This window comes from Rhinopithecus roxellana, chromosome 6 (assembly GCF_007565055.1).
Source record: "Rhinopithecus roxellana isolate Shanxi Qingling chromosome 6, ASM756505v1, whole genome shotgun sequence".
Classification (NCBI taxonomy): Eukaryota; Metazoa; Chordata; class Mammalia; order Primates; family Cercopithecidae; genus Rhinopithecus; species Rhinopithecus roxellana.
The window spans coordinates 110,546,686-110,572,412 of NC_044554.1; the positions used below are offsets into that span (position 1 = coordinate 110,546,686).

The 25,727-nt window shown below is 44.7% G+C and overlaps 1 protein-coding gene across 7 annotated transcripts in view; it reads left to right on the forward strand.

The window, feature by feature from the left end:
• The window catches only part of ACTR3B (actin related protein 3B), a 99,693-nt gene that overhangs the window by 52,248 nt on the left and 21,718 nt on the right, over nt 1-25,727 (forward strand). For 4 of the 7 annotated variants that reach the window (XM_030933030.1, XM_010384062.1, XM_010384059.2 and 1 more), the window contains 5 exons: nt 6,661-6,756; nt 8,594-8,701; nt 12,482-12,625; nt 15,524-15,697; nt 17,202-17,294. In XM_030933030.1, coding sequence (XP_030788890.1) covers nt 6,661-6,756; nt 8,594-8,701; nt 12,482-12,625; nt 15,524-15,697; nt 17,202-17,294 — 615 coding nt within the window. Of the gene's footprint in view, nt 1-3,823; nt 3,861-6,660; nt 6,757-8,593; nt 8,702-12,481; nt 12,626-15,523; nt 15,698-17,201; nt 17,295-25,727 lie in introns of all 7 variants that reach the window. The other 3 variants (XM_030933032.1, XR_004058047.1, XM_030933029.1) reach the window with 3 other exon arrangements.

The window sequence follows — 25,727 nt, forward strand, 5'->3', positions numbered from 1 at the left end:
TGTGATTTCTATGAACTTTGTTTTTACGTAACTTTTTTTATTCTAAAATACGTATAACAGAATTTACCATTTGAACCATTTTTGAATGTATAGCTTGGTGGCATTAGGCACATTCACAAACCATGGCCACTGTCTGTCTCCAGAAGGCTTTTCAGCTTCCCAAACTAAAACTCTGTCCCCATTGAACACAAATTCTCTTTACTCCTTTATCTGCCCCTGGAATGCCCATTTTGCTTTTTGTCTCTATACATTTGATGACTGTAGGGCCCTCCTATAAATGGAATCATATAGTATTTGTCCTTTTATGACCAGCTGATTTCACTTAGCTGGCGTCTTCAAGCTTCATCCATGTTGAAGCATGCGCCAGGATTTCCTTTCTTTTTAAGGCTGAATAATATTCCATTGTACATAGATGCCACATTCTGCTTGTTCTCTGGAAGCTCTCGTATAATGAGGATAGCAAGCTGCTCTTGTTGTTCTATTCACAGCAGGTTAGTTTCACTCAGTGAAGTGTTTGTCTTTTCTCTTTCGGTTATTTCATGTGGACACCCCGTAACTTTACATTTGTATGTGGGAAAACCCATTTTCCTTTGATGTTTGTATTTAATCTTCATCCATCTGGGATTTATTTGGATCATCGTTTCACACTGAACTTAGACCCAGAGAGAATGCAGGGAGCCAGGGTTAATCTGATTCTTGTTGGTGATGTCTTCTTACAGGTCTGTTTTTGCTTCAGGTTTAATAGGCAGCTCTTTGCTGGGAGGCAAGAAACCTTCCCAGCTGTTCTCAGAAATCTTCATACCTTCTTACCCTTTCTCTGCTGATACCTCTCCCCTCTACTCAGTTTAAATGTTTGTTTATTTCACTTATAAATATGCTTGGGTTCCTATTCAAGATGAGAAACAACTTTATAGGTTTCTTTAGTTAATACGTTATTTCTTCTGGAATGAGATACAATATTGGCTATTATGGCTGTTTATTGAGTGCTTCTATGTGCCCAGCCCCATTCTAAGTGTTCACAAGTATTAACTCATTTTCTAATGCCACCAACAACCCTCTGAGATAGGTAATGTTATTAGGCCCATTTTTCAGATTGATAGGAGGTGCCTTAAGAGAGAGATTGTACACACTGCTGTTGGAATCTGCAGCTCTTACTCATGTGCTTTAAATGAAGGAAATTTAAAGTATTAATCACTAACATTTATGCTATTAACTGTGTTCTGGGCACTTCACTGCTGTTAGCAAATTTAATCTCCTCAGCCCCTGAGTAGGCACATTGAAATAAATAACATGTCGTGGAGTGCTTTTTAGGTTCCCTATTTGCAGCCTGTGTTTGAGTATGACTTCATTATTCTCTCTTCCACATTTTGAGATGGCTTCCTCTCTCCTATCCAGGAATTGATGGATTCTAATTACAGTGACTAAAACTTACTTGAGGCAGCATGTTTGAACTTTGCACCAGCTGTTGTGCCAGAGTTTCAAGTGCCAGGCTAGTTGGTAGGTAGATTTGCTTGCTTGTTGTTTGAAGAAGTGATACACACACAGTGCAGAATTGAAAAGGTGCTAGAAGATTTCTAGGGAGCGTGCCCCCCTTGCCTCTTTCCTGCCTAGAGGAAGCTGCCCTTACCAGTTCTTAGCCAGCTGATTGTTCATGTTCCAGGGGTGATTGTGTGTAGGCATATGGGTTAGCACACCCTTTTTTTTTTTTTGAGACAGAGTCTCACTCTGTAGCCCAGGCTGGAGTGCAGTGGCACGATCTCAGCTCACCGCAACCTCCGCCTCCCGGGTTCAAGCAGTTCCCCTGCCTCAAGCCTCCTGAGTAGCTAGGACCGCAGGTACATGCCATCATACCTGGCTAATTTTTGTATTTTTAGTAGAGACGGGGTTTCACTGTGTTGGTCAGGCTGGTCTGAACTCCTGACCTCGTGATCCACCTGCCTCAGCCTCCTGAAGTGTTGGGATTACAGGTGTGAGCCACTGCACCTGGCTAGTACACAGTTTTATTTTACACAAATGGTAACACAGTATGCATACTGTTGTACACCTTGGATTTTGAATTAAACTTTTTTTTTTTTTGGTTTAAATTGTAAAAAAAGAACCTAATACTATTTGTACCCTATTAGCCATTTTTAAGTGTACAATTCTGTACTGTTAACTGTATTCACACTGTTGCATAAGAGATTCTAGAACTTTTCCATCTTGCAAAACTGAAACTCTCTGCTCGTTGAACGAGTCCCCATTATTTCCCCTCTCCCTGCACCTTGTTTTTGTTTTTGAGATGGAATTAACTCTTGTTGCCCAGGCTGGAGTACAGTGGCACCATCTCAGCTCACTGCAACCTCTGCCTCCTGGGTTTAAGCAATTCTCCTGCCTCTGCCACCTGAGTGGCTGGGATTACAGGCATGCACCACCACGCCCAGCTAATTTTTGTATTTTTGGCAGAGATGGGGTTTCCCCTTGTTGACCGGGCTGATCTTGAACTCCTGGTGATCCACCTGCCTCTCCCTCTCAAAGTGCTGGTATTACAGGTGTGAGCCACAGCGCTCAGCCTGTTTTATTTATTTATTTATTTTTTTCTGAGAGGGAGTCTCTGTGTTGTCCAAGCTGGAGTGCATTCATACAGCCACTACAGCCTCGAACTCCTGGGCTGGAGTGATCCTCCCACCTCAGTCTCCTGAGTAGCTAGGACTACAGGCACACGCCTGGGTACCACACTTTGTTTTTTAAAAATAGTTTTTGGCCTGGCATGGTGGCTTATGCCTGTAATCCTACCACTTTGGGAGGCTGAAGTGGGTGGATCACTTGAGGTCAGGAGTTCGAGACCAGCCTGGCCAACATGGTGAAACCCTGTCTCTACTAAAAATACAAAATTTAACTGAGTATGGCAGCATATGCCTGTAATCCCAGCTATTCCAGAGGCAGAGGCAGGAGAATTGCTTGAATTCTAGGAGGTGGAGTCTCCCAGAGATCCGTGATTGGGCTACTGCACGAGCCTGGGTGACAGAGTGAGACTCTGTCTCAAAAAAAAAAAAAAAAAAAAAAGTTTTCATTACAAATTGTTGAAGCAGAAGGATATTTAAGAATGTATATAGAATGAAGACACCTTTCTCTTTTTAATTTAACAATTCATCATAGAGATTGTTTCTTCATAGAGTTCATTTTTTAAAATGGTTCCAAAGTGTTTAGTGGTGGGTATTTAGGTTGTTTCTGATCTTCTGATACAGACAGTGTTGACTTTTTACCTTTCTAAGCTACTTTGTTTTAGTTGGGTCTTTTAACCTCAGAATGTAATTTGATTTTGGTTTTGTTTTTGACTGAGAGACTTTTAGTAGTTGCATTTCCCCTTTATATTTGCTGATAATTTTAGTAATAGCAACTCACTGCCATTGAACACATCTGTGTGTCCAGTACTGCTCGAAGCACATTATTTAGCCTGCCTTTAATCTTTGTAACTCTCTGAGTGGGGTACTAATTACCTCCACTTAACCCATGAGGAGAGTCAGGGAGAGAGAGGAAATAGTTTACCAGGCCTAGTAAAGTGGAAGTCTGGGATTTGATCCCAGTCACTTTGACCTCAGATCTCTTAATCAGACTGGTGTGCCATGCTACTGTGTGACAGATATGTTTGGTCTTAATTTAACTATTTTTTAAAAATGTTATGCTTCATGTTTTTAATGTGTTTTATTTATGTATTAGTATTTTTTAACTGAAGACTTATTTTTCTCTTTGCTTTGTATTGGGTGTGTGTTCTTAGTAATAATTAAAAGGACTCATTTTTGCGTATTTTAGTATAATTTGATATATTTACCCTGTATTTGTTTAGGGGTAACTATCTCCTTCCTGCTGTAATCAGTGACCAGGTTGGTATTGCCACATGTTCTTGCCTCCCCTTCCTTCTCTCCACCACCTGCTTTTGATTAATGATGTTACTAAACTTATTCCAATGTTAACATTTATAACTTTATGTTTACTAATGCCTGTGATTCTTTATCAGTTTTAAATAATACCTTTTGATCTCACTGTAAGAGGCAAGTGTCTTTACACTCTCTCCTTCTTTCCTTTGTACACTGCTCAACTGGATACCATTTTTTCTGTTAAAATTTATGACATTTACATTCTGTTCTTAATTCCCAGAAAATAAAAGTCTTTTTTTTGAGACAGAGTCTCACTCCATCGCCCAGGTGGGAATTCAGTGGTGCAATCTCAGCTCACTGCAACCTCTGCTTCCCAGGTTCAAGCAATTCTCCTGCCTCGGCCTCCCAAGTAACTGGGACTACAGGTGTGCACCACCATGCCCAGCTAATTTTTGTATTTTTAGTAGAGATGGGGTTTCACCATGTTGGCCAGGCTGGTCTCAAACTCTTGATTTCAGGTGATCCGCTCACCTCGGCCTCCCAGAGTGCTGGGATTACAGGCATGAGCCACTGTGCCTGGCCAAAGAAAAGTCTTTATTCCTACATCTTAAATGGCTTCATTGCTCACTGTAAGTCTTTTGCTGGACTTTCTGCATTCTTCTTGGTTGGATAAAGTTTATCCTCTAATAGTTCATGAATCCATACATTTTGGCTCATGGGAATGAAATTTTCCAAGTTCTTACATGTTTAAGGATATATATTTTTTCTCCTTAGTATTTTATTTTATTGTTTTGTTTTTTTAATTGACACATAATAATTGTGCATATTTATGGGGTACAGAGTGAAGTTTTGATACATATAATGTGTGATTATCAGATCAGGGTAATTAGCATATCCATCGTCTCAAATATTAGATATTTTGATTTTGTAACATACTTGACTGACACTGTGGCCAGATGTAGAATTCTTGGGTTGTACCTTCTTCCCTTGATGACTCTTAAGTGTGGCCGCATGTGTCCTAATGTTAAACGTAGCAGTGTTGAAGGCTGAGGCTGACTGTACTTTCCCTGTCGTAGGGGTGTATTAGTCTACTCGGCTGCTGTAATTTTGTTTATACCACAGGTTGGGTGGTTTAAACAGCAGACAGTTCGTGATTTTCTCGCAGTTCTGGAGGTTAGAAGTCCAAGATCGAGGTCCGTCGGGGTTGGCTCCTGGTGCGGCCCTCTTCCTGGCTTATATGTGGTCACCTTTCCTGCTGTGTCCTTGCAGGCCTTTCCCCTGTGTGAGTGTAGAGTGGGGAGAGAATAGGAGAGAGAGATTGATTTCTGGTGGCTCTTCCTCTTCTTAGAAGACCTTCCTCCAGTCCTATCAAATTAGGGCCCCACCTCTATGACCTCAGGTAACCATGACCTCTTGAAAGGCCCTGTTTCCAACTATAGTACAGTGGGAGTTAGGGCTTTAATCTATGAATTGGAGGTGGGGGGAGCACAGTTCATGCGTAATAAAGGGTAATGTCTACGTTTTGCCCAAAGGTCCAGGGACTTTTTATTTTTTCAGTTTTAAATATGAGATGTAGACCCATACTTGTTGACAAGGAAAAATGTTCATAGTATATTGTTGAATGACAAAAATCAGGTTTATTTATTCTTTTTCTGTTTCTGTTATCTGTCATTTCCTCCTGTTTGATGATGGTTATTTTAAAATAGATACTTGGATTCTTGGAAATGTCTTTGGAAATTCTTGGGAATTTTTATCTGCTTTGTTTTAATATTTTTCCAGATACGTTTTTTTTTTCTTTCTTTTTGGAGACAGGATCTTACTCTGTCGCCCAGGTTGGAGTGCAGTGGCACAATCTCGGTTCACTGTAGCTTTCACCTCCAAGGCTCAAGTGGTCCTACCTCAGCCCCTCAAATAGCTGGGATCACAGGCATGTGCCACCACACTTGGCTGACTTTTAAATTTTTTCATAGAGGTGGGGTCTCGACCAATTTGCCCAGGCTGGTCTCAAACTCCTGGACTCAAGTAATTCTCCCTCCTCAGCCTCCTAAAGTGCTAGGATTATAGATGTGAGCTACCCACCTGCCCCTAGATAGGCGTTTTTTTGTCTGCCATTTGTTTTTCCTATTTTCTCTGTCCCTTTTCTTTTTCTTTGAGTGTTTTTATATCACTGTTGGCTGGCTTCTTTGTGCCCCTTACTCGTCTCTGAATGAGCAGAGTTCTTCTGAACTAATGGCATGTGGGTAGGCTGGGGAGGTCCTGGGCAGCGTCTGGGGGAAGCTGTGCTCTGCCCTGGGCTCTTCCCTTGCCACTGGACTGTAAGGGTGCTTGGCCTAACCTTGCCTGCTCTGCCACCCTATGGCTCCTCACACCGGGCCTGTCCTGAGCAAGGGCTTGCTGCTCCTCTGGCTCTCCTTTGCTGAGACCTGAAGTCACTGGTTTGCCTTTGGTGTCCTCACTCGTCTTGGTTGTGTTTTCACAGCCCTTGGCAACTTGCTTCTGGGATATTCAGTTTCATGGTGTTTAGGTGTTATGTTATTGAAGACAGAGTTTCTTTTTCTGTAACTCGTTCTTACTTTGGGTGGGTAATAAGAACAGAAGCCTTCAGAGAGGTCTTTACTCTGCCATCTTAAAGCTTTTAAGGCCCACAGCCAGATTTCTTTAATACACTTTGGGCATCCTCTATCTCTAAAATCAGGGAGTTGTATAATGTCCTTGCTAACATACTTTCTGGTTAACCTGTTTATGGTTCTGATGTATTTACATGAAATTTGGGCAAATACTAAATATAGTGAATATTTTCTTACAGACAGAGCCTCCACTCAATACACCGGAAAACAGAGAGTATCTTGCAGAAATTATGTTTGAATCATTTAACGTACCAGGACTCTACATTGCAGTTCAGGTAAAAGCAGTTGTTTTTGTGATTCCTGGAGCACCTGAGCTGTCTAATAGTGGAAGCAATGGCGTTTCCCAAGGTTCTCCACGGAAAGACTGCACTGTGCACCCTTCCTTTCCACTCCCTGCCCCGCCCCCATGCCGTTCAGGACTGCAGGGAACATGTCCTGTGACTTTTCTTTTCATATTTATGCCAATTTTTGGTATAGACGTCGTCTGGCTCTTTTTACATGCATTAAAGTCTCATGCATTTTTGTCTGGGTGACAAGATATAGGTGTAGACGTGCTTCTTCTTTTGGCATCTCTGACTTACTTTGATCAGAAAAACAAAATCAATACCTTTAGAGGTTTCCCCTTTCTGATTTTGGGCTCTTATGAGTCCCGGTGTACTTGATTCTGAGGGGCCCTATGTGTTCATGAGCTCGCAGAACTTGTTCTGAAGCTGCGATTCTTGGTATGATGGTTTGGGTTGCGTTTGGTCGCATGTGGTCATTATTTGCCTGCCACCTTATATCAGGGAATTGACTGAAATTTTGGGGAATAAATGAGATGGGTGTTGCCCAAATGTTTCCTGCATACTACTAGTCACTTCTAAGGAGGAGGAGGAGGAGGAGGAAGAGTTCCGTAGAAAGATGAATTTGGGTGGTGCTGCATCCTGTAGCTTTCTCGGGTTGATTCACAGTGCCTGTCAGCACAGTCTAGGCTCTGAGGATTCCTGTGTCGAAATCTATGTATTCTAGCACTTCCAAATTCATTTAACTACAGATCTTCCCCCTGGCTGTTATTTGTATTCCATGGGATAGGGAAACACTTTAGGAGACATAAGACTGGTGGTTCTCAAAGTGGTCTATGCAGCAAGTTTACCTGGAGAATGTTTTTTAGAAGCACAGATTTTGGGCTTCATCTTTGAGCAGGGTTTTCCACCCTCAGTGCTTTGGGCTGGGTAGTCCTGTGTTGTGGGCGCTGCACTGTGCATTGCAGGAGGCTTAGCAGCATCCTTGGCCTCTGCCCACTAGAAGACAGCAGCCCCACCTCAAGCCTCCCCGCCCCGACAAAGAAAATGGTACCAGACATGGCCAGATATACCCTTTGGGGCAACATTTTCTTTGGTTGAAAAATTACTCTGTACCTTCCAGATTAGAATTTCTGGGTGTGAGGCCTAGTAGTCTGTATTTTTAACAACTCCACAAGTGACCTCATTGCCAGTCTGTGGCCCCACACTGGAAACCAATGAATTAGAAGTTAAAATCTTACGATTCTATAATGAAATATCTTTTTCACTGGCTTTTCTTTGCAAAACTTCAGGTTTTTTTTCTTTTCTTTCATTTTTGAGACAAGGTCTCACTGTGTTGTCCAGGCTGGAGTGCAGTGGTGCAATTATGGCTCACTGTAGCTGCAACTTTCTGGGCTGAAGGGATCCTCACACCTCAGCCTCCCAAGTAGCTGGGAGTACAGGTGCGTGCCACCATGCCTGGCTAATTTTTGTGTTACTTGTAGAGATGGGGTTTTCACCATGTTGCCCAGGCTGGTCTCGAACTCTTGGGCTCAAGTGATCTGCCTACCTTGGCCTTGCAAAGTGTTGGGATTATAGGCATGAGCCACCACATTCAGCCAGGTTTCTTTATTGAAAACTTGACTCCTATAGTTTTAAGTCTCAACATTTTCGTGTTAGTTGTCCAAGTCTGAATTGGAATTTGAGGGACGGTGTCAGAGGATGGATAGGAAAAGGAAAGAGTTACCCCGACATATTTAGTAAGAGAGTTTGTTGATTGGACCTGGAAGGAGCCCACAGATGCTTTAGAAAGAGTTCCCATGTGTGAGTGGTTTCCATGTCTTTTCTCCAGGCAGTGCTGGCCTTGGCGGCATCTTGGACATCGCGACAAGTGGGTGAACGTACGTTAACAGGGATAGTCATTGACAGCGGAGATGGAGTCACCCATGTTATCCCAGTGGTAAGCAGAATAGTTCATGTATATATGTCTCTGTAGGCTTAACACCTGATTCGAGGTAAGGATGGAAATAAAAAAAAAAACAGCCTTCTGCAATGAAAATACATTTCAGATGATAGTTATACTTAGAAAAGGTAATAAAAGTTTTTTATTTTTTTGCCACCTTATATAAGGGAATTGACTGAATTCCCCAAGTATGTGGGAAAGAATGAAAAAGATGGCCAATTATTGTGGCTTTGGCAATTTTAAATTCATGGTGGCATATTTCTACAGTCAGAATGTCAGAGAATGTCCAGGATGTCTCTGGATCTACAGAGCCTCTGTTACACCATGGGTGTAACATCAAAAGAACATTTTCCGGAGTTATCATTCTGACGTGTTGGGAGATAGACACCATTTTGGATGTTCAATTTGTAGGTGCAGTGCGTGGCCGTTTGAAGGAGCACATCTGTGTTCTGTGAAAAGATGTGAATTGCAACCAGCTCAGGCTTGGAAAAACTGCTTCTTGTTTTAAAAATTTACTTAAGGGCCGGCCGCGGTGGCTCACGCCTATAATCCCAGCACTTTGGGAGGCCCGGGCAGGCAGATCACTTGAGGTCGAGAGTTCGAGACCTCCCTGACCAACATGGAGAAACCCTCTCTCTACTAAAAATACAAAATTAGCTGGGTGTGGTGGCGCATGCCTGTAATCCCAGCTACCTGGAAGGCTGAGGCAGGAGAATCACTTGAACCTGGGAGGCAGAGGTTGCAGTGAGCCGAGATCGCGCCGTTGCACTCCAGCCTGGGCAACAAGAGCGAAACTCCGTCTCAAAAAAAAAAAAAAGGTTATTTAAAAGCCAAGAATGGGAGATTGTACATTTTGGCTTGCAGAAGGCTCTGCAATACCACTTTTTGGTTTTAGATAAGTGATGCCTAATTTGGGTCTCAAGAGATCTCTAAATTTTTATTTTGGTCCGATGGACTATTTAAAGGAATTATCTTAAATTCATGTTTTTGGAAAATGTATTGGAAGTGTCTGAAGAAGTATTCAGAGGGAAGTCAGACTCATCCTGGTCTTTCTCCTGTGAGGTCTCCTCCTCAGGAACCACCATTGCTAGTTACTTCTCTTATGTTACAGATGTGTTTTTGCATATGTATACAGGGGTGTGTGTATGTGTATATTTTTACATACACACACAGCTCTTTTAAAATGCAAATTAGGATTTTCAAAAACCATTTCGTTGAAAAAATAGTCACCGTTTCATTTTGAGAGGTGATGGGATGATGTACTAATACTAATGCCTTTAATTCCCTGAAGATTAGGAGTCACTGCAGTGGAAAGGCTTCATGGTCCATGTGCCTACAGTGAGGGAGAAAAAAGCCACCCTCCTGCGCCCGTGCCTTGTACTCCTGGCCATGGTCCTTCCCGTGGGGAGGAGAGGTGGCTGCCCTGCCCTGTGAAGTGTGCTCTAGACTTGAGCCTCCTTCAAGCCAGTCTCAGCACTCCTTTCCGTGGATCTCGAGAAGAGTTAGTGCCCTGGGTGCAGAGCACTCACTGAGAACTCAGGCTGCTGTTTACTCAGAGAGCTGCACGGCTGAGATCCAAGATGCGGCCCCTAGGCCCCTGGCCTGCACTTTGGTTCTTTGCCTATTTCTTATGTCTGATTTAGGAAAAGGAAAGAAAATACATTTCACAGCATGTCCAGGCCCACCAAGAAAGTTGTTTGAAAAGATATTTTATCATATCTTAGTTCAGTTTTCCCCCAGTTATAAAAATTACATTTGTCATTGAAAATTGGGATAAAATAGAAAAATTTGAAGAAATAAAATTACCTGTAAAGCCACCCAAAGACCTGTATTATACCTTTATTTGTATAGTCTTTAAGCTCTTTTTCTTTTTTTTTGGAGATGGAGTTTCACTCTTGTTGCCCAGGCTGGAGTGCAATGGCACGACCCGGCACACTGCAACCTCTGCCTCCTCCTGGGTTCAAGTGATTCTCCTGCCTCAGCCTCCTGAGTAGCTGGGATTACAGGCATGCGCCACCATGCCCGGCTAATTTTGTATTTTTAGTGGAGATGGGGTTTCTCCATGTTGGTCAGGCAGGTCTCAAACTCCCGACCTCAGGTGATCTGCCCATCTTGGCCTCCCAAAGTGCTGGGATTACAGGCTGAGCCACTGTGCCCAGCCTGAGCTCTTTTTCTAAGACACATGTCACATGCACACACTTTAAACACAATTGGAATGTCTCATGTCTGGTTTGGGATTCTATATATAATACAATCCTAAAGTTATATTTTGCATATTAGTTTAACCCTAATTTTTTTCTCTTGTGATTAAATATTCTGTGAAAATACATTTAAGAGGTGCATAATTTATTTTTCTGTTGTTGGACATTTATCTTGTTTTGATATTTTTACCACTGTCATGAGCTGATATTTATTTAACAGTATTTTAGAAGATATTACATGTAATGCATAGAATGTGGTAATTTTGAATAGTTTATGTGTTAGAAAGCTAATATTTTTATGGGTTTAAGTTGATTTTTAATAATTTGTACATATCTTTTATCTCCATCTTAAAATACTTTACAAATACTTGGACTCTACAGAAAGGCTAAATTGTTTTTTGCTTCTAGAAGTTAGGTACATCAGAAAAAACCATAGGAGGAATTCAGTAAGTTGTCCTTGCAGCTTTACTGGTGACTAGATGCAACTATTAGAATGAATACATGTGTAAAATGAAGTCAGCGTTTCACTTCTGTTCCCTTCTGTCTCACTTGGGGAGTGTGGCACAGAAGCTGTGATTGCTGTAACGTGAAACCTGAGGGTCTTTACTGGATGATCCAGTGGTAGGCGTTGTCCACTCTGACGGTCAGCATCCTGCTCACCCCTGTAGAACAAGCTGGATGTGTGTCCAAGCCTGTGGCTCTTGTGGCAGGTCTGTGCCCACAGGAAGGCTGATGAGGGAGCTTTGGACCCATCATTGCTGTGGGCATGTGGACACTTGACACCGATCCTGCCATTGATCGGCCCAGGTGCTGGTCACCCTCCTTTCCTGGTCCCTCACAGACGTACCTCACTTGACACCGGTCCTGCCATTGATCGGCCCAGGTGCTGGTCACCCTCCTTTCCTGGTCCCTCACAGATATACCTTCACTGGCTCAGGGAGGCAGTGGAATGAGAGGTTCCCCACCCCCAAAACCCGTGCTATGTGCGCGACACACACAGTTTCATCTGAACTGTATTATTGGCCCCTGCAGGGTATTGTTTGCCCCATATGATGGACAAATGCGCTGAGGCTGAAGCATGTCAAACTTGCAAATGTGGAGCCGGAATTGGAGTCCAGGTTGTTAGAATCTAAGCCCTGTGTATTAACCAGATTGCTGACTTTTAAACATAAGTAGATATATAGTTGGCTTAACAATTTATAAATAAAACTTTTTCCTTTTTGTTAGGGAAAAAACCTATTGAGTTTAGTGTTCTCACAGACAGCATTACTTTTTGGAAATGAACTATCCTATGTGTTTTTTCTTTTCATATTCCTAATGAAGACATCATTTTGGTTGCTTTCGGAGAGCGTCAGATTATTGGAATAATCTGGAAGTTTGAATATAAATGGAATTGCGTATGCAGTCATTTTGAAAGACCTTCTGTACCGAGCTTGCAGAGGGTGGGGATTCTGTAAATGCTTGTTAATGCTGTGAGGGGCAGACAGGGAGGCTGAGACAGGAAACCTTGTGAGTCCAGGCTGCTCTCCACTACAGAATCACTAACACAGCTGTTTTGCCTCCTCTTCTTCCCTAGGCAGAAGGTTATGTTATTGGAAGCTGCATCAAACACATCCCGATTGCAGGTAGAGATATTACGTATTTCATTCAACAGCTGCTAAGGGAGAGGGAGGTGGGAATCCCTCCTGAGCAGTCACTGGAGACAGCAAAAGCCATTAAGGTAAAAACAGATGGGAAACCGGCTGGTTTGGGGGTGAGAGAGATGGTGTTCTGGACACTTCCCCTCGGTGCCATCATCCCTGCTCCTCCTTTCCTTCCTCTCCCCTTCCCATGAGTGTGGGGCTTGATTTGTTTTACCCGTTGAGTTAAGTGGGCTGAAGATGTAAAGCTTAACCTCTTCCAAACTAGATGCTCTGAGGTTCCAGCTGTCACTGAGAATGGCTTGGTAGCTGGTGCAGCGTACCAGCATGCAGAGGCGCATTGTTCAGCTGGAACCTCACTGCCAGAGGCTCAACTACCAGAGCGCTCCTTCCATACTGCCTCCATGCTTCGCTGTAGAATCAGGAGGCGACCGCAGCAGCAGAACACTGCCACCCTAGAATCCAGAGCTATTGCACAAAATTCACACACAGGTGTGGATGTGACGTGTGGCCATAAGCATCTCCTTTCTTTACTGCACAGTTTCTGAGTGTAGTGGAGCTTGAGGGGGGTGAGCCTGACACCCACCCTTCTCCTCACTGCCTTCCTCCCTTCTCAGCACCTCGTAACTGAGGCTGCTTGAAGGAAAGGAAGCATCAGAGATGATTCCTCAGGTGTGTTTAGGACAGGAAGCACTGGCATGGGGCAGGCTCTGCAGTTGGGTATGACCTGCCCTGCTTTACCTGGAACCAGAGATTCCTGGGAATGGGGCTCTCAGTGCTGAGATGGTGACGTGGGGAAGACGTGGTCCCTTCCATCTCAGGGGAAGGTTTCCTGAGGTATCATTAGACGTTCTTTTTTAGACGAAAATTTTTCCTAAGGGGTTACCGTTGCCTTTCCTTCCCTTTCCTCAGTGGAAGAATATTTGACTATTTGATCCAAGCTCCCTTGCCACTCCAAATCTGTTAGAAATGTAAGTCAGAATGGAGCCCCTTCATAGTGGCTCACACCTATAATCCTAGGACTTTGGGAGGCTGAGGCGGGAGCATTGCTTGAGGCCAGGGGTTCGAGACCAGCCCAGGCAATATAGCGAGATCTCGCCTGTATTTCAAAAAAAAAAGTAAATAAAAGAATTGAGCCTCTTGTTACTGATGCCCAGGGTCCACTCCAGTGGGTCTGAGTCCTTCCTATTTCCACCAGGATTGCTGAGCGGCACTGCTAAGGAGGGTCTTTCCTGACCCTCATGCTGGGCCTTAAACTCTCCTCAGGGCTGTTGGAGTTCCAATTTGGACCCTGAAATCTGGGCCGGTGTGCTCGATGTGACTGTGTGTCACCCTCCTGTGAAGGCTGGGAGTAAAAGAGACTCCGTTCATAGCCTCCAAATCAGCTGCCCTGGCCCTGCTGTGTGGGGTAGCCCTGTTAGTTCTTGCCTCACTTCTCTCTTTAAAGGAACAGATCCCGAAAGGCGTGGTTTAGAGCTCCCCCTGCTGCCCTTTACTGCCATGGCCTTCTGTGGTTGTGAGCAGGCCTGAGGGAGTGTGGACCGTGAACACACCACCTTTGCAGCATGAATCCTGAACCTTAAAATTAAGCCTATTACTCTGCACCCAACTCCATGGAAGCATTTCATAGGAAGCATTTGAGTTAAGTAAGCTGAGATGATGTGGGATGTTGACCAGGCCTGTGAGGAGAACTGAATGCCTTTGTCTGCAGTCTTGGTTGACCAGGGATTTGAGGTTGTAATCAGCTGACCCTGTTTCTCTGTGTCATCAAGGAACACAGGGTTGTGTAACACTTCTTGCCTGTCAGTCTTCTTAAAATTCTGCTAGAGTATATCCAAGATACCCAGAAGATGGCATTAGAATATGTTTCAGGGATGCTAAGAAACTTTAAACATAATACCACAAGAACATCTTTGGAGGTCCTTGAGAGAACCATTCCTTCCACGGTGTGCTGAGTGCCAGCTGGGCAGCCCACCTGGTGCTTCCCATAGGCAGCGAGTACCTGGGGGTCACCTGCTGCTTTGCTGAGGCCAGCTCTAAGGACACGTATCAACACAAAGGTGTCCAAGAATGTTAATCCCACCAGATACTCAGGAAACACTTCACATCCCTCAGGTTGCCTGTCAGTGCAGGGCAGGGATCGTTAGCGGGCTCTCTCGCAGCAGCAGCATCCTGGCAGCTCCAGTCCTCCCACCTGACTCTGCTTTTCCTTTATTCCCTGGGACCTATCACTTTATAACCTACCATGTCATTTACTTGTTATGGTTGCTTCTTGTTGTCTGACTCCCAGCTGGAGTGTAATCTCAGCAGGGATCTGTGTGTGTTTCGCTCACTTGTGTCTCCCAAGTGCCTAGACAGTAAATCTGTGTTGATTGAGGGACTTAGAATACCCAGTCAACAAGGTACACTATGTCTAGGCAAAGAGATGGTGTCAGTGGAGCCGATGACAGTGCTGTGGCCAGCTCCACACCTTATTAACAACCAGCAGGTTGACAGTGGCCACCCGGCTTGTGGATGCTGGGACGGAAAGAAGCCTCTGCAGTCAGGTGTTAGGGTGTAGACAGTGCTGCTCTTGGTAGGTGAGGCTGCAGCACGGGTCCGCTGGTCCAGCGTGGACAACAGTGAGGTGCCAGGGCAGGCCATAGGGGGCACCTGAGAGGAACAAGGCAAGACGTGCTTTCTAGACACCTGTAGACATCATTTCAGATATGGTAGCGATAGAATTGGATAGACCAAGGCTGAGATTAATAGCTGAGCTGCAGAGAAAGCAGACTTACCTGTCCAGAGTCCGAGTGTAACCATGTCTAATATGAAAGACGATGGAATGTGAGACTTGACACATATCCACACTGGAGTGATGGTGGGGGTGGTTCTGATCCCAGGGCGTGTTTACTGCATGGGGTTCCTGGTTATTTGTCTGAGGGCAGAGACACTGGGCAGTTGTTAATGCCTGGCAACATCTTTGTGTGTGTATGCAGGAGAAATACTGTTACATTTGCCCTGATATAGTCAAGGAATTTGCCAAGTATGATGTGGATCCCCGGAAGTGGATCAAACAGTACACGGGTATCAATGCAATCAACCAGAAGAAGTTTGTTATAGACGTTGGTTATGAAAGGTTCCTGGGACCTGAAATATTCTTTCACCCCGAGGTAAGCTGTTTCCTTTTGTGTGTGCTCAAGTGTGTGGGATGGAGCGGTACTGCCACCCAGAGTGCAGAAAGAGCATTTCCCAGCAAAGGGCCTGTGAGCAGGGCCGCCGTCGTTCTGTCTCCCCATATCCTCCGTGCCGTTTGTCTGCTTGACAGATTGTTCGGTTTGCCTCTACTCTTGGCTGTCTGTGTTAATAATTAAAGATGGGTTATACCACAAATAGTTAGGAAGACTTATAGGAGCAATAGACGATAATAGAATTAAAAGTAATCTTCAAGAGTTGTGGGTGGTCACATGCTAGTATTACGAGTAGCTATAATCTCAAGGACTGTATGGAGGTTGCCTGTGCCTCAGAGTGGGGTAACATATAACCTTTCCATCTTTGGTGATTGCCCTTCCTAACTTCTAATTTTAACCCTGGACAGTTGATCCTGCTCTGTTCCCTGCTGCAAGTTAGGTTAATCTTCTGTCTAAGGCCAGCATTTTTGTTATTTAGGTAATCTTAAGAATTAGAAATGGCATCATTTTAACTAGTAGTCATAAGGAATTATTAGTACTTTTGCAGAAAGCAGTAATTAAGAGGCACATTTTAAGATTTACATGTAATGCATTTTATTTATATTTTAATATATATTCCTGGCTAATTCAGTTTATATTCGGTAGGTGGGTTACAAGCTGCTGTTTGGTTTTAGATGTGTATATGGCTGTTTTGTGCAGAGAAACAGCATGGAAAGTATACCTCAGTAGTAATCCGAAGAATAAAACGATGGCAGTGATAATCCAGCGAATGCCCGCTTTTAATCTATGGGTTTGGAGTGGACATAGAGCGGTCAAATGCCCAGTGAACAGCTTGTGAGCCCCTGAGTGGCCTCCTCCTTCCTCTGAGAGTGCACATTCAAGCTTTCTTTGATTTTTAACGTATTTCAAATGAAACGTAATTGAGTTGACGCTTATTTAACTCATGGAATTGAATCTAAGGCTGTTTATTCAATAACGTGATTATCATGTGGATTGTTTCATTTTAAACAAACACTTCTCGTTAAACAAAACACTTCCCTCCATCTTCTAGACCAGGTTTAATTAATCTTTCATTGAACCTGTTTCTTTTTCCTTATATCCTGATTTTCTCATAATACGAATATTGTCAAATGATATGTCAAACTCACGTTTCTCACTGCGTGTCACGTGGATCGTGCACATACTCTCCACTGCTCTTATTAGGCTGAATCACTGCGTGTTCATGGTGTGGGGATGGTCTGTCTTTGATACTGTTGGTATTTTTTCTTCACCAGATCCATACATTTTATCTCATGAGGAGAAATATATCACCACCCCACGCACACGTAGTCACGTGGGATTCCTTTGACATATCCTTCATTCCAGTGTGAATTCTTATAAGTTATAATAAATTGTATGTTTGTTAAAGTTACTTTAAAAAAAGTGTTCATGTTGTTCTATTTGAGAGAAATGTGTAATGTTTCTTTTCTATTGATATACAATTCAGTTTGCCAACCCAGACTTTATGGAATCCATCTCAGATGTTGTTGATGAAGTCATACAGAACTGCCCCATTGATGTGCGGCGTCCGCTGTATAAGGTATAAACTGCGTGGGTAAGGTACTTTGATTTCATTCCACAATTAAAGGCCCATCATTCTTAGAAGACGGTATTACTATTTATTACTAGTAGATATTCCTGTTTCACCTTGTGTTTCACAGGATTTGTTAAAGACAGTATAATTGTAAGAGAAAATGGAAATGACTCAGTTAACTAGAATTTTTATTTTATTTTATTTTATTTTATTTTGGAGACGGAGTCTTGCTCTGTCACCCAGGCTGGAGTGCAGTGGTGCGATCTCGGCTCACTGCAACCTCTGCCCCTTGGGTTAAAGCAATTCTTCTGCCTCAGCCTCCTGAGTAGCTGGGACTACAGGTGCATGCCACCATGCCCAGCTAATTTTTTTTTGTATTTCAGTAGAGACAGGGTTTCACCATGTTGCCTAGGCTGGTCTCAAACTCCTGAGCTCAGGCAATCCACCCACCTCGACCTCTCAAAGTGCTGGGATTATAGGCATGAGCCACCGTGCCCAGCCGACTGGAAGTATTTAAGTATTGTAAATATATTTTATTATTATCTGACAAGATATGTTTTAAGTTGAACAGTTTTAGCCACACGTATTGATTGAAAGTAAGAGCGATACTCTCTCCCATGCTTTCCGTGAACTCCTTTGATTTCGTTTTATGCATATGTGGGTTTAGTGCCGATGTGGTGGTGTCAGATAGAGGTTAGAACCCAAAATGGGACAGTCTGATAGAATATGCTCATGTATTTTTTTTTTCCAAAATTCTTTGATTGCAGGGAATTTTGAAACCTGGAATGAGGAAAATCTAGTCTATGTGATTATTGAGTAAAAAGAAGTCCTGCTGACAGCCAGAGATGGCGAGCAGGTGGTGATGGGCAGTTAGCCTTCCTGCACCTTTAATCAGTGTTTGCTTGAGGGAGTCGTGCCGTCAGCTCGGTGGCATGACTCACTCGCCTCATTCAGACTCAGGTTGCTGAACTGTACAGAGAAGAGAATCAGGCTCAACAGACAGCACTCAGCATTGCGTCACCTGTACCGTGCAATACTTTGTAGCTTTTAAAAAGAATGAGGTGAATCAATATAAATTCAGATGAAAAGATAGCTACAGTATGAAGTGAGAAAGGAGCTTGTAAAATTTACGTATATTTCATTTGATAGAAAATATAGTTTGCATATTTTTTGAACTATGTATGCTAAACTCTTAAATAAAATATCTTTGGGGTAGAATGATGGGTAAGTTTTACTTTCTCCATTTTGTGTTTTAAAGTTGTTTGAAATTTTGTTAAAATTTTTTTATAATTAAAATTTATTTCTGTTTAGATAACTTTTGTGGGTGTAAACAAATTATAGTTCGGTTTTTACTGCATATTCTTAAACACTTGTCTACTAAAAAGTACAAAGAAAGGGAAACTAAAAAGAGACTGGAGTATGAAAATTAAGAAAGGTAGCAGGTCATGTCCTTCCCACTTCAGTCCCGGCTGACATTCGCTGTGTCTTCTCATCCGTGAAAGCAGCAGCAGGCGAGCACTGTTCAATCTTAATCCCATCATAAAGCAGAGGAAACTGCCAGCAGTTACGGATTGTTCCTGATGGGGTGGGAAGTTTCTTGTTTGACAGTTTAGTTCCCTGAACTTCTATAGAAGTTTTGGAGTAGAGATGGTCTTGGAGACCGGGTAGATGGAGTCCCTTATTTAATAGATTATGACACTGAGCCCCAGAATTGGGAAAAGGTGGTGAAAGGCACCTGGGTTACGTGCTAGGTGAGATCACATGGCTGCCAAGTGGCATGGTTGACTTTCAAGCCCATTTCCCGCGTCTTTGAAAACTCGTGCTTATGCCACCATATCACATGAAAATTATGTAAAATGTACAGGGAAGAGGATTCTTCTTTTCGTTGCCCACACTGGAGTGTAGTGGCATGATCACGTCTCACTGCAGACTCGACCTCGCGCTCAAGCGATTCTCCTGCTTCAGCCTCCCAAATAGCTATAGGCATACGCCACCACAGCCAGCAAGATTATTCTTCAAAGAGGGAAACCCTGTCCCTGACCACTTTGTCACTAGGATAACCATTTGTTCTCTGTGGCTTTCAGAAGGGTGTAGCTTGGCCCTGGCTGTCAAGTTTGTGCAGAATAAATCCTGTCTTCCCTCCGCCGTCTTGGTTATTTGTACAGGACCTCTCCAGTGTTACGAGTGCCTTGCAAGTGATAGAGAATTCAAGTAGGGTTGAGAGGGGGACGGATCGACTGTCCTAGGGCTGACCATGCTTTCTCCTTTGTCACATAGCTGAGCTCTGTACCCTGCTGTGTGAAAGGAGAGACACAAAGGAGGCCACCTCCTTTGCCACCTTTCTAAGTTAGAGTAGACCAGCATATGTTACGGGAAAAATTAATCCAGAATCTCAGTGTTTAGCAGCAGAAGTTTATTTCTTTGCACGTGGTTCGTATCTGGTGTGGTCGGCAGCAGGCTCTGCCACCGTGTTATGGCTGCCCTTCGGAAACACGCTGCTTCGGGTCCCCGCCGCTGGGGAGGAGACAGCTGGCGGGCCATCCCGCCCCTCCTCCATGGGCCGTCACCTGGGCCAGCCTCCCCCGGACACTGGAAGCAGGAGGGTGATAGAATGTTTGGTGGGCACCGCTGCCTCTCCTGTAGCCACCAAGAAAGGGACTTCTTTCCAAGGTATGGGGCTTGATGACTAAGTTGAAGTTGAATCCTGAGGCCTAAGAATGCCCGTTTCTGTGCGTTAGCCTGCCAGGTAACAGCTGCTGTGGTGTTTTTTTCCCCATGGTGATATGAGACCGGGAGTTGGCCAGCGTTTTCTGTAAAGGGCCAGATGGTGAATCATTTTGGCTCCTCAGGCAGTATTGTCTGTGCTGCATTTATTCAGTTCTGCCAGAGCAGCCGAAGACCATGTTGAACGACTAGGGGTGGCTGGGTTCCTATAAAGTTTTCTTTACAAAAGCAGGAGAGAGCCTGTTGTAGACATGTGAGGAGATACTTATGAAAGCCTCGTTCTCATACTGTCCGGGTTGGCCGGTGATCATCATCTGCGGACCCTCCTCAGGTGGTGCGTGTGGGGGCGTGGCCTTGGTAGTTCCTCAGCGAGTCAGTGCTGCCTTTGGGAAAGACTGTGGAAGAGTCACTGCTGAGCTCTGCTCACAGCCCAGGGTAGTCACACATGTGCGGCTAGGGCTTCTGCTGACTCGGTTTCGGGAAGCTGTCAGCCCTCCCAGGTGGCCTCTCACTGTGTGGGATGGAGGAGGGTCCCTCCAGAAGCAGTATCTGAGCAGTGAAGCTGCGCTGACGAGGTTCGCTCCTGCTCAGTGCCTTCCCTGCTATGCTCCCTTCTGTAACTCCTAAGTGCAGCGGAGAGCACGCCCCTAATCTGTGTTTGCAAGTGCACAGATAGGTAGGTTTGTGGGTTTTTAAAAATAATTCTAAAACACTCTTCCGGTTAGAAGACATGCTGCAAATACTTCTGCAGAGCACGCAGTCGCCTTTCTCTGGACAGCCACGCATTCCTGTGTCTTAGGGGTGTGCCTTTCCTCTTGGTTCGCTGTGTGGCGCTTCCAACCTGCTGGGCCACTCTTGCCAGGTAAGACGCCCTGTCTCCAGGGGTGATGTTGCTGATTCCTGACCTCGGCTACTTGTGTGCTTTCACTGGTTTCACAGCCTCATTTGGTCAGCTCTGCTGGCCACATAGACCAGCAGAGTGGGTGCCCTGAAGATGTGCTTTTGGCTTCCGAAGAGGTGGTCTCTCTCCGTCTGCCACACCTGCGCCTTGAGGTGCTGGTCTGGACCAGTGGGGCTGGCCTGTTTATATTTCACCGGACGGTTGGTAGGATTGAGCACTACCAAGCAAGTAGGAGGTGTGTATTTTAGGTTCTGCTGAAACCCTCCTGGCCGTTGAGTTATGTTACTCAGACTAACAGACGAGGAGAGAACAAGAAATAGAAGGAGAATAAAAGATGGCTTGGGAAATTTAGAATCTTTTTTCCTCTAGCTTTATTGAAATATAATTAATTTTTATGAGTAGTTAGTAGGTATATTATTGAGGTATATTGACAAGTAAAAATTGTATGTATATATATACACACACATCAAGAGCAAGAAAATTGTGTGTATTTAAGGTGTACAGCGTGATGATTTGATACAGGTATATACTTTGTGGCATGTTTACCACAATCAAGCTAATGAAGACACCCGTCACCTCACACAGCTACCTTTTTCAGTGTGTGCAGTGAGAATATGTAAGATTCCTCTCTTAGCAGATTTCCACTACACCGTACCCTCTTCCTAACTACTCACCATGCTGGAATTAGGCCTTCAGAGCTTGCCCATCTTGTAACTGCAAGTTTGTTCTGTGTGACTAACATCTCCTGACTCTGCAGTGCCTGGTAACTACCATTCCACTCTCTGCTTCTATGAGTGACTAAAAATTCAGAATCTTTAAACAAGCAAAACAGCTTTTTTAGATGAAAGTAGCCATCATCTGTCTGATTTTTATTTCAGTCTGACTTGTAGATGAGAAGGGTATTTACACATCTGCTTTATCTGTTCCCGCCTCCAGGAATGACAGGCGCGGGGGCCTGCGGGAAAGCCTCCGTGTGAGAGCAGGTGGACATGAGCCTCGGCCCACCGTGGGCTTCATCCAGGAGCTGTGAAATGGACCGGAGTCTGTGTCCCACCCTAGGAGATTCTGATGTAATTGGGCTTGGGCTGGGTGGAACCTGGGCACCTGGATCTTAAAAGCTTCCCAGGTGACTCTAATGTGCAGCTAACTTGAGACCCGCCATCAGCGCCTGCCCACTCTTGGATCAGCCAGTGTTTAGTAACTTGCAGGCTTTACCTTAGGGGGAGGCCAGTTTGAATCGCTTTGTAATGTAATGGAAGTCTTTCTACTTCTCAGTTCTATTCAGGAGGTACTTGAGTACCTACTAGGTACAAGACAGTGTTGTTAAATTAGAGGATTTAAGTATGTACAAGATATGGTTCTTGTCTTCAAGAGCTTATAAAAAAGCTAAAAATACTGAGATAACTCTAATGGGAACCTCTACAAGCTAAATGTCATTAAAGTGAATCATGCAAATTATGGTAATTGAGAGAAGGGGCAGATTGCATTTAATTAGAGGGGATCAAGAAAGGCTTTGAGAAGCTGCCATCTGAGCTGAATCTGAGAGCTTGGCCTGCAGAGCTGGGGGTGGGTGGACGGGCCAGGTGGAGGGAAGAGAATGAGCGCAGATAGAAGGAGAGTGGGCAGATGCCTGCGGTGCCTGTTTTGGCCAAAGCCTACAGTGATGGGGAAGGTAGTGGGAAACAAACCTAGGTGGGAGGGTGGGGCCAGCAACAAAATATCTTTAGCCTGCTCCAGTGGGTTGGGGGTTGTTAAAAACTCCTGTTTATGAAGTTTGTGAAGCAGATGTGAATACATCCTACTATAGCAAAGGGATTGATTTTTTCTGTAACAAATTGCTTGAATATATATAATTACGTTAATGCATTTTAAACTAGAGAAGCACGTTGCAGGGTAAATGAGTTATATTTATAATAAATATATACTTATTATTTAGAGACAGAGCCTTGCTGTGTCACCCACGCTGAAGTGCAGTGGTGTGATCACAGCTCACTGCAGCCCCGACCTTCTGGGCTCAGGCAGTCCTCCCACCTCAGCCCCTCCAGTAGCTGGAACTACAGGCGTGGGCTACCACATGCAGCTAATTAAAAAAAAATTTTTTTTGTGTGTGGAATTGAGGTCTTGCTGTGTTGCCCAGGCTGGTTTTAAACTCCTGGCCTCAAGTGATCATCCTGCCTCAGCCCCAGAGCACTGGGATTATAGGCATGAACCACTGCCCCGGCTCTATTTTTAGTTTTTAATGTTTAAGGGTATGTTTAAATACCTTTAATATTTGAAGAGAGAAAATCAGAAAAAAATACATATCATTGGTTCTTTTCATCTTTTTTCAAATAGGTCTTTTATTCATATGAAGTCCTGGTTGAAGTGTAATATGTGAACAGATAAAAAGGTAGCTGCTCTGATTTTGTCAGGGTAGTGGGCAGAGATGGTTCCAGAGTTCCGCTCTTTTAGCCCCAGTTCCACACTAATATCCCTCGTAACATCTGTTTGATGCTTCCTGTTGATACATCCCAAAATGGCATGGTTTTGTCTTACTGGGAAGGGAAGGCTTATGTTAACAACTGGAAATTGGACATTGACTTGCCCAGCTCACAAGAACATTAAGACACCTGTGGCCGTGGGAGGCTGGTGGAGACGTGGATGGCGGAGCTCCGCCACTGCGGCAGCATCGAGTCATGTCAGTGAGCACCTGCAGAGCGTCAGGTCCCCCCACGGGCACTGAGCAGCGGGGCATGGCAGGGCTGTGCTAGGAGAGCCACAGGAGCTGGGGTGGGCGTCCGAGTGGACAGGAGTGTGAGGATCTGGGTCCGTGTTCTCCAGTGGTGCTCGGTGGTGTTGGCAGTGTCTTCTCTGTGCTGCCCAGGGTGGCCACTGAGCCCCTGGAATGTGACTGGTGCAGCTGAGGAGCAGCGTTTTAAACTTGATTGTGAGTTGAAATTGCCGTATGTGGCTAACGGCTACCCTATGGGACAACTTAGATCAACTCAGATCGGAGTGAAGGCTGGTGTGACCTGGTCAGTGCAGGGAATGCAGCATGGGAGGGGAAGGGTTTTCCAGCAGCGGGATCTGTGTGCAGCGCCAGGGTGAAGGAGAGTAGCACGAGCCTGTGGGTCTGGAGGGAATTTGGCTTCCCTGGAGCTCATGTTTGAACATGGGAATGGGGAGTGTGAAGCCTGGGATGTGCTTGGGGCCCGATTACACAGGGCTTGTGGGGAAGGCACAGGGGCCACCATTACCAACTGGGACTCTGAGGAAAGACAGGCACATCCACCTGGAGGGGCCTCGCATGGAGTTCGATTTTATCCTGAGGGCGTTGATGATTTTCTCCAGGGGTGTGATGTGACCCAATTTAAGTTCTAGAAAGGTACTTGGGCTGCACCAGCGGATGTAGATTGGAGATGGAGTTTGGATTCGGGAAGACCAGGCAGAAGGCCACTGTAGAACCACGTGGAGGCAGGAGAACACCCGTATTGGGAAGTGGCCGTAGGTGGCTCATGGAGGAAGCAGGGAGAGGAGAGAGGCTCCAGAGCATAGGTGAGAGCTTGACAAGTGGGAGGAAAAGGTTCAGGGTTCTTGCTGCTTATCTAGGAGGGTGGGGGGTCATTTACTGACAGGAGATACAGGAGCGGGGCACCTTTTTGAGGCAGCGAAAGACTAAGTCTAGTTTGGTGGAGATGTTGAGTTGCATTTGTAGGTTGAAGGCTTTGCAAGTCTGGGCCAGACATAGAGATTTGAGGACCAAAGGTGTGCTAACAGAAATAAAAGGTCTGCAAATGGATGTCACCGAGGGAGAGTAGCAGGTGAGGACAAGACGGCCTTAGCCTGAACCAGCAGAAAGGTCAGGCTTTTAAGGATGGGTAAGAGAAAGGAGACCAGAGAGACTGTCAGTCAGGGCTCTTCAGAAACAGAACCAATAGTGGGTATTTCACAATCTCTTTTTCTTTTAAGAGGTGGGTCTTGCTGTGCTGACAAGGCTGGTCTCAAACTCCTGAGCTCAAGCCTTCCAAAGTGCTGGAATTACAGATGTGAGCCACCACACCCGGCCACTGTCTCTATATTATCTATAAAATTTAAGAAATTGGCTTCCTTTCAGGGTGGCAAGTCCAAAATTTGTAGGAAGGCTGGCAGGCTGGACACTCAGGCAGAAGAATTCCTTCTCGGGAAAATCTTAGTTTTTGTTCTTGAGACCTTCAGCTGATTGGATGAGGTCCAACCACATTATAGAGGGTAATCTTTCCTTAATGCTGACCGCATCCACAAAATACCCTCACAGCAACACCTTGGTTAGTGTCTGGTTAAATCACTGGGTGCTGTGCTCTGGCAAAGTTGACACACAAAATTAACTTCCACAGAAGTCAAGTAGGAGTCACCTGAGAAGAGAAGGAAAGCTCTAGAAGCTAGGGGGCCCTAATAAGTGACACTGAGAGGTCACACAGGATGAGGCTCAAGAGGTAGCCCTTGGGTTCACCACACAGGGGTGAGCAGCCTTGTGAGAGAAACCGGGCAGAGGTCAAATCACAGCAGTTGCAGGCCAAAGGTGGGGGGGGGGGGGTGGTTAGAGGAAAGAAGATGTGTGGGTAATCCTTGTAAGACATTTGCCATTCGTTGTTATGTCCCTTCCCGGCAGGCAGCTGTTTAGAGCCGGACCTGGAGATTTGCTTGGATTTCTCCTCGGACACTGTTGGGTATCATAACATCCCGTATTTTAGACATAGGTTTGTTCAGACTTGGCTGGGATTGCAATCTCTGGGTTCAGTTCGACAGTGAAAAGCTCTAGTTCCTAAGGAAGTAAAACTTTTCAAGAACACAATATA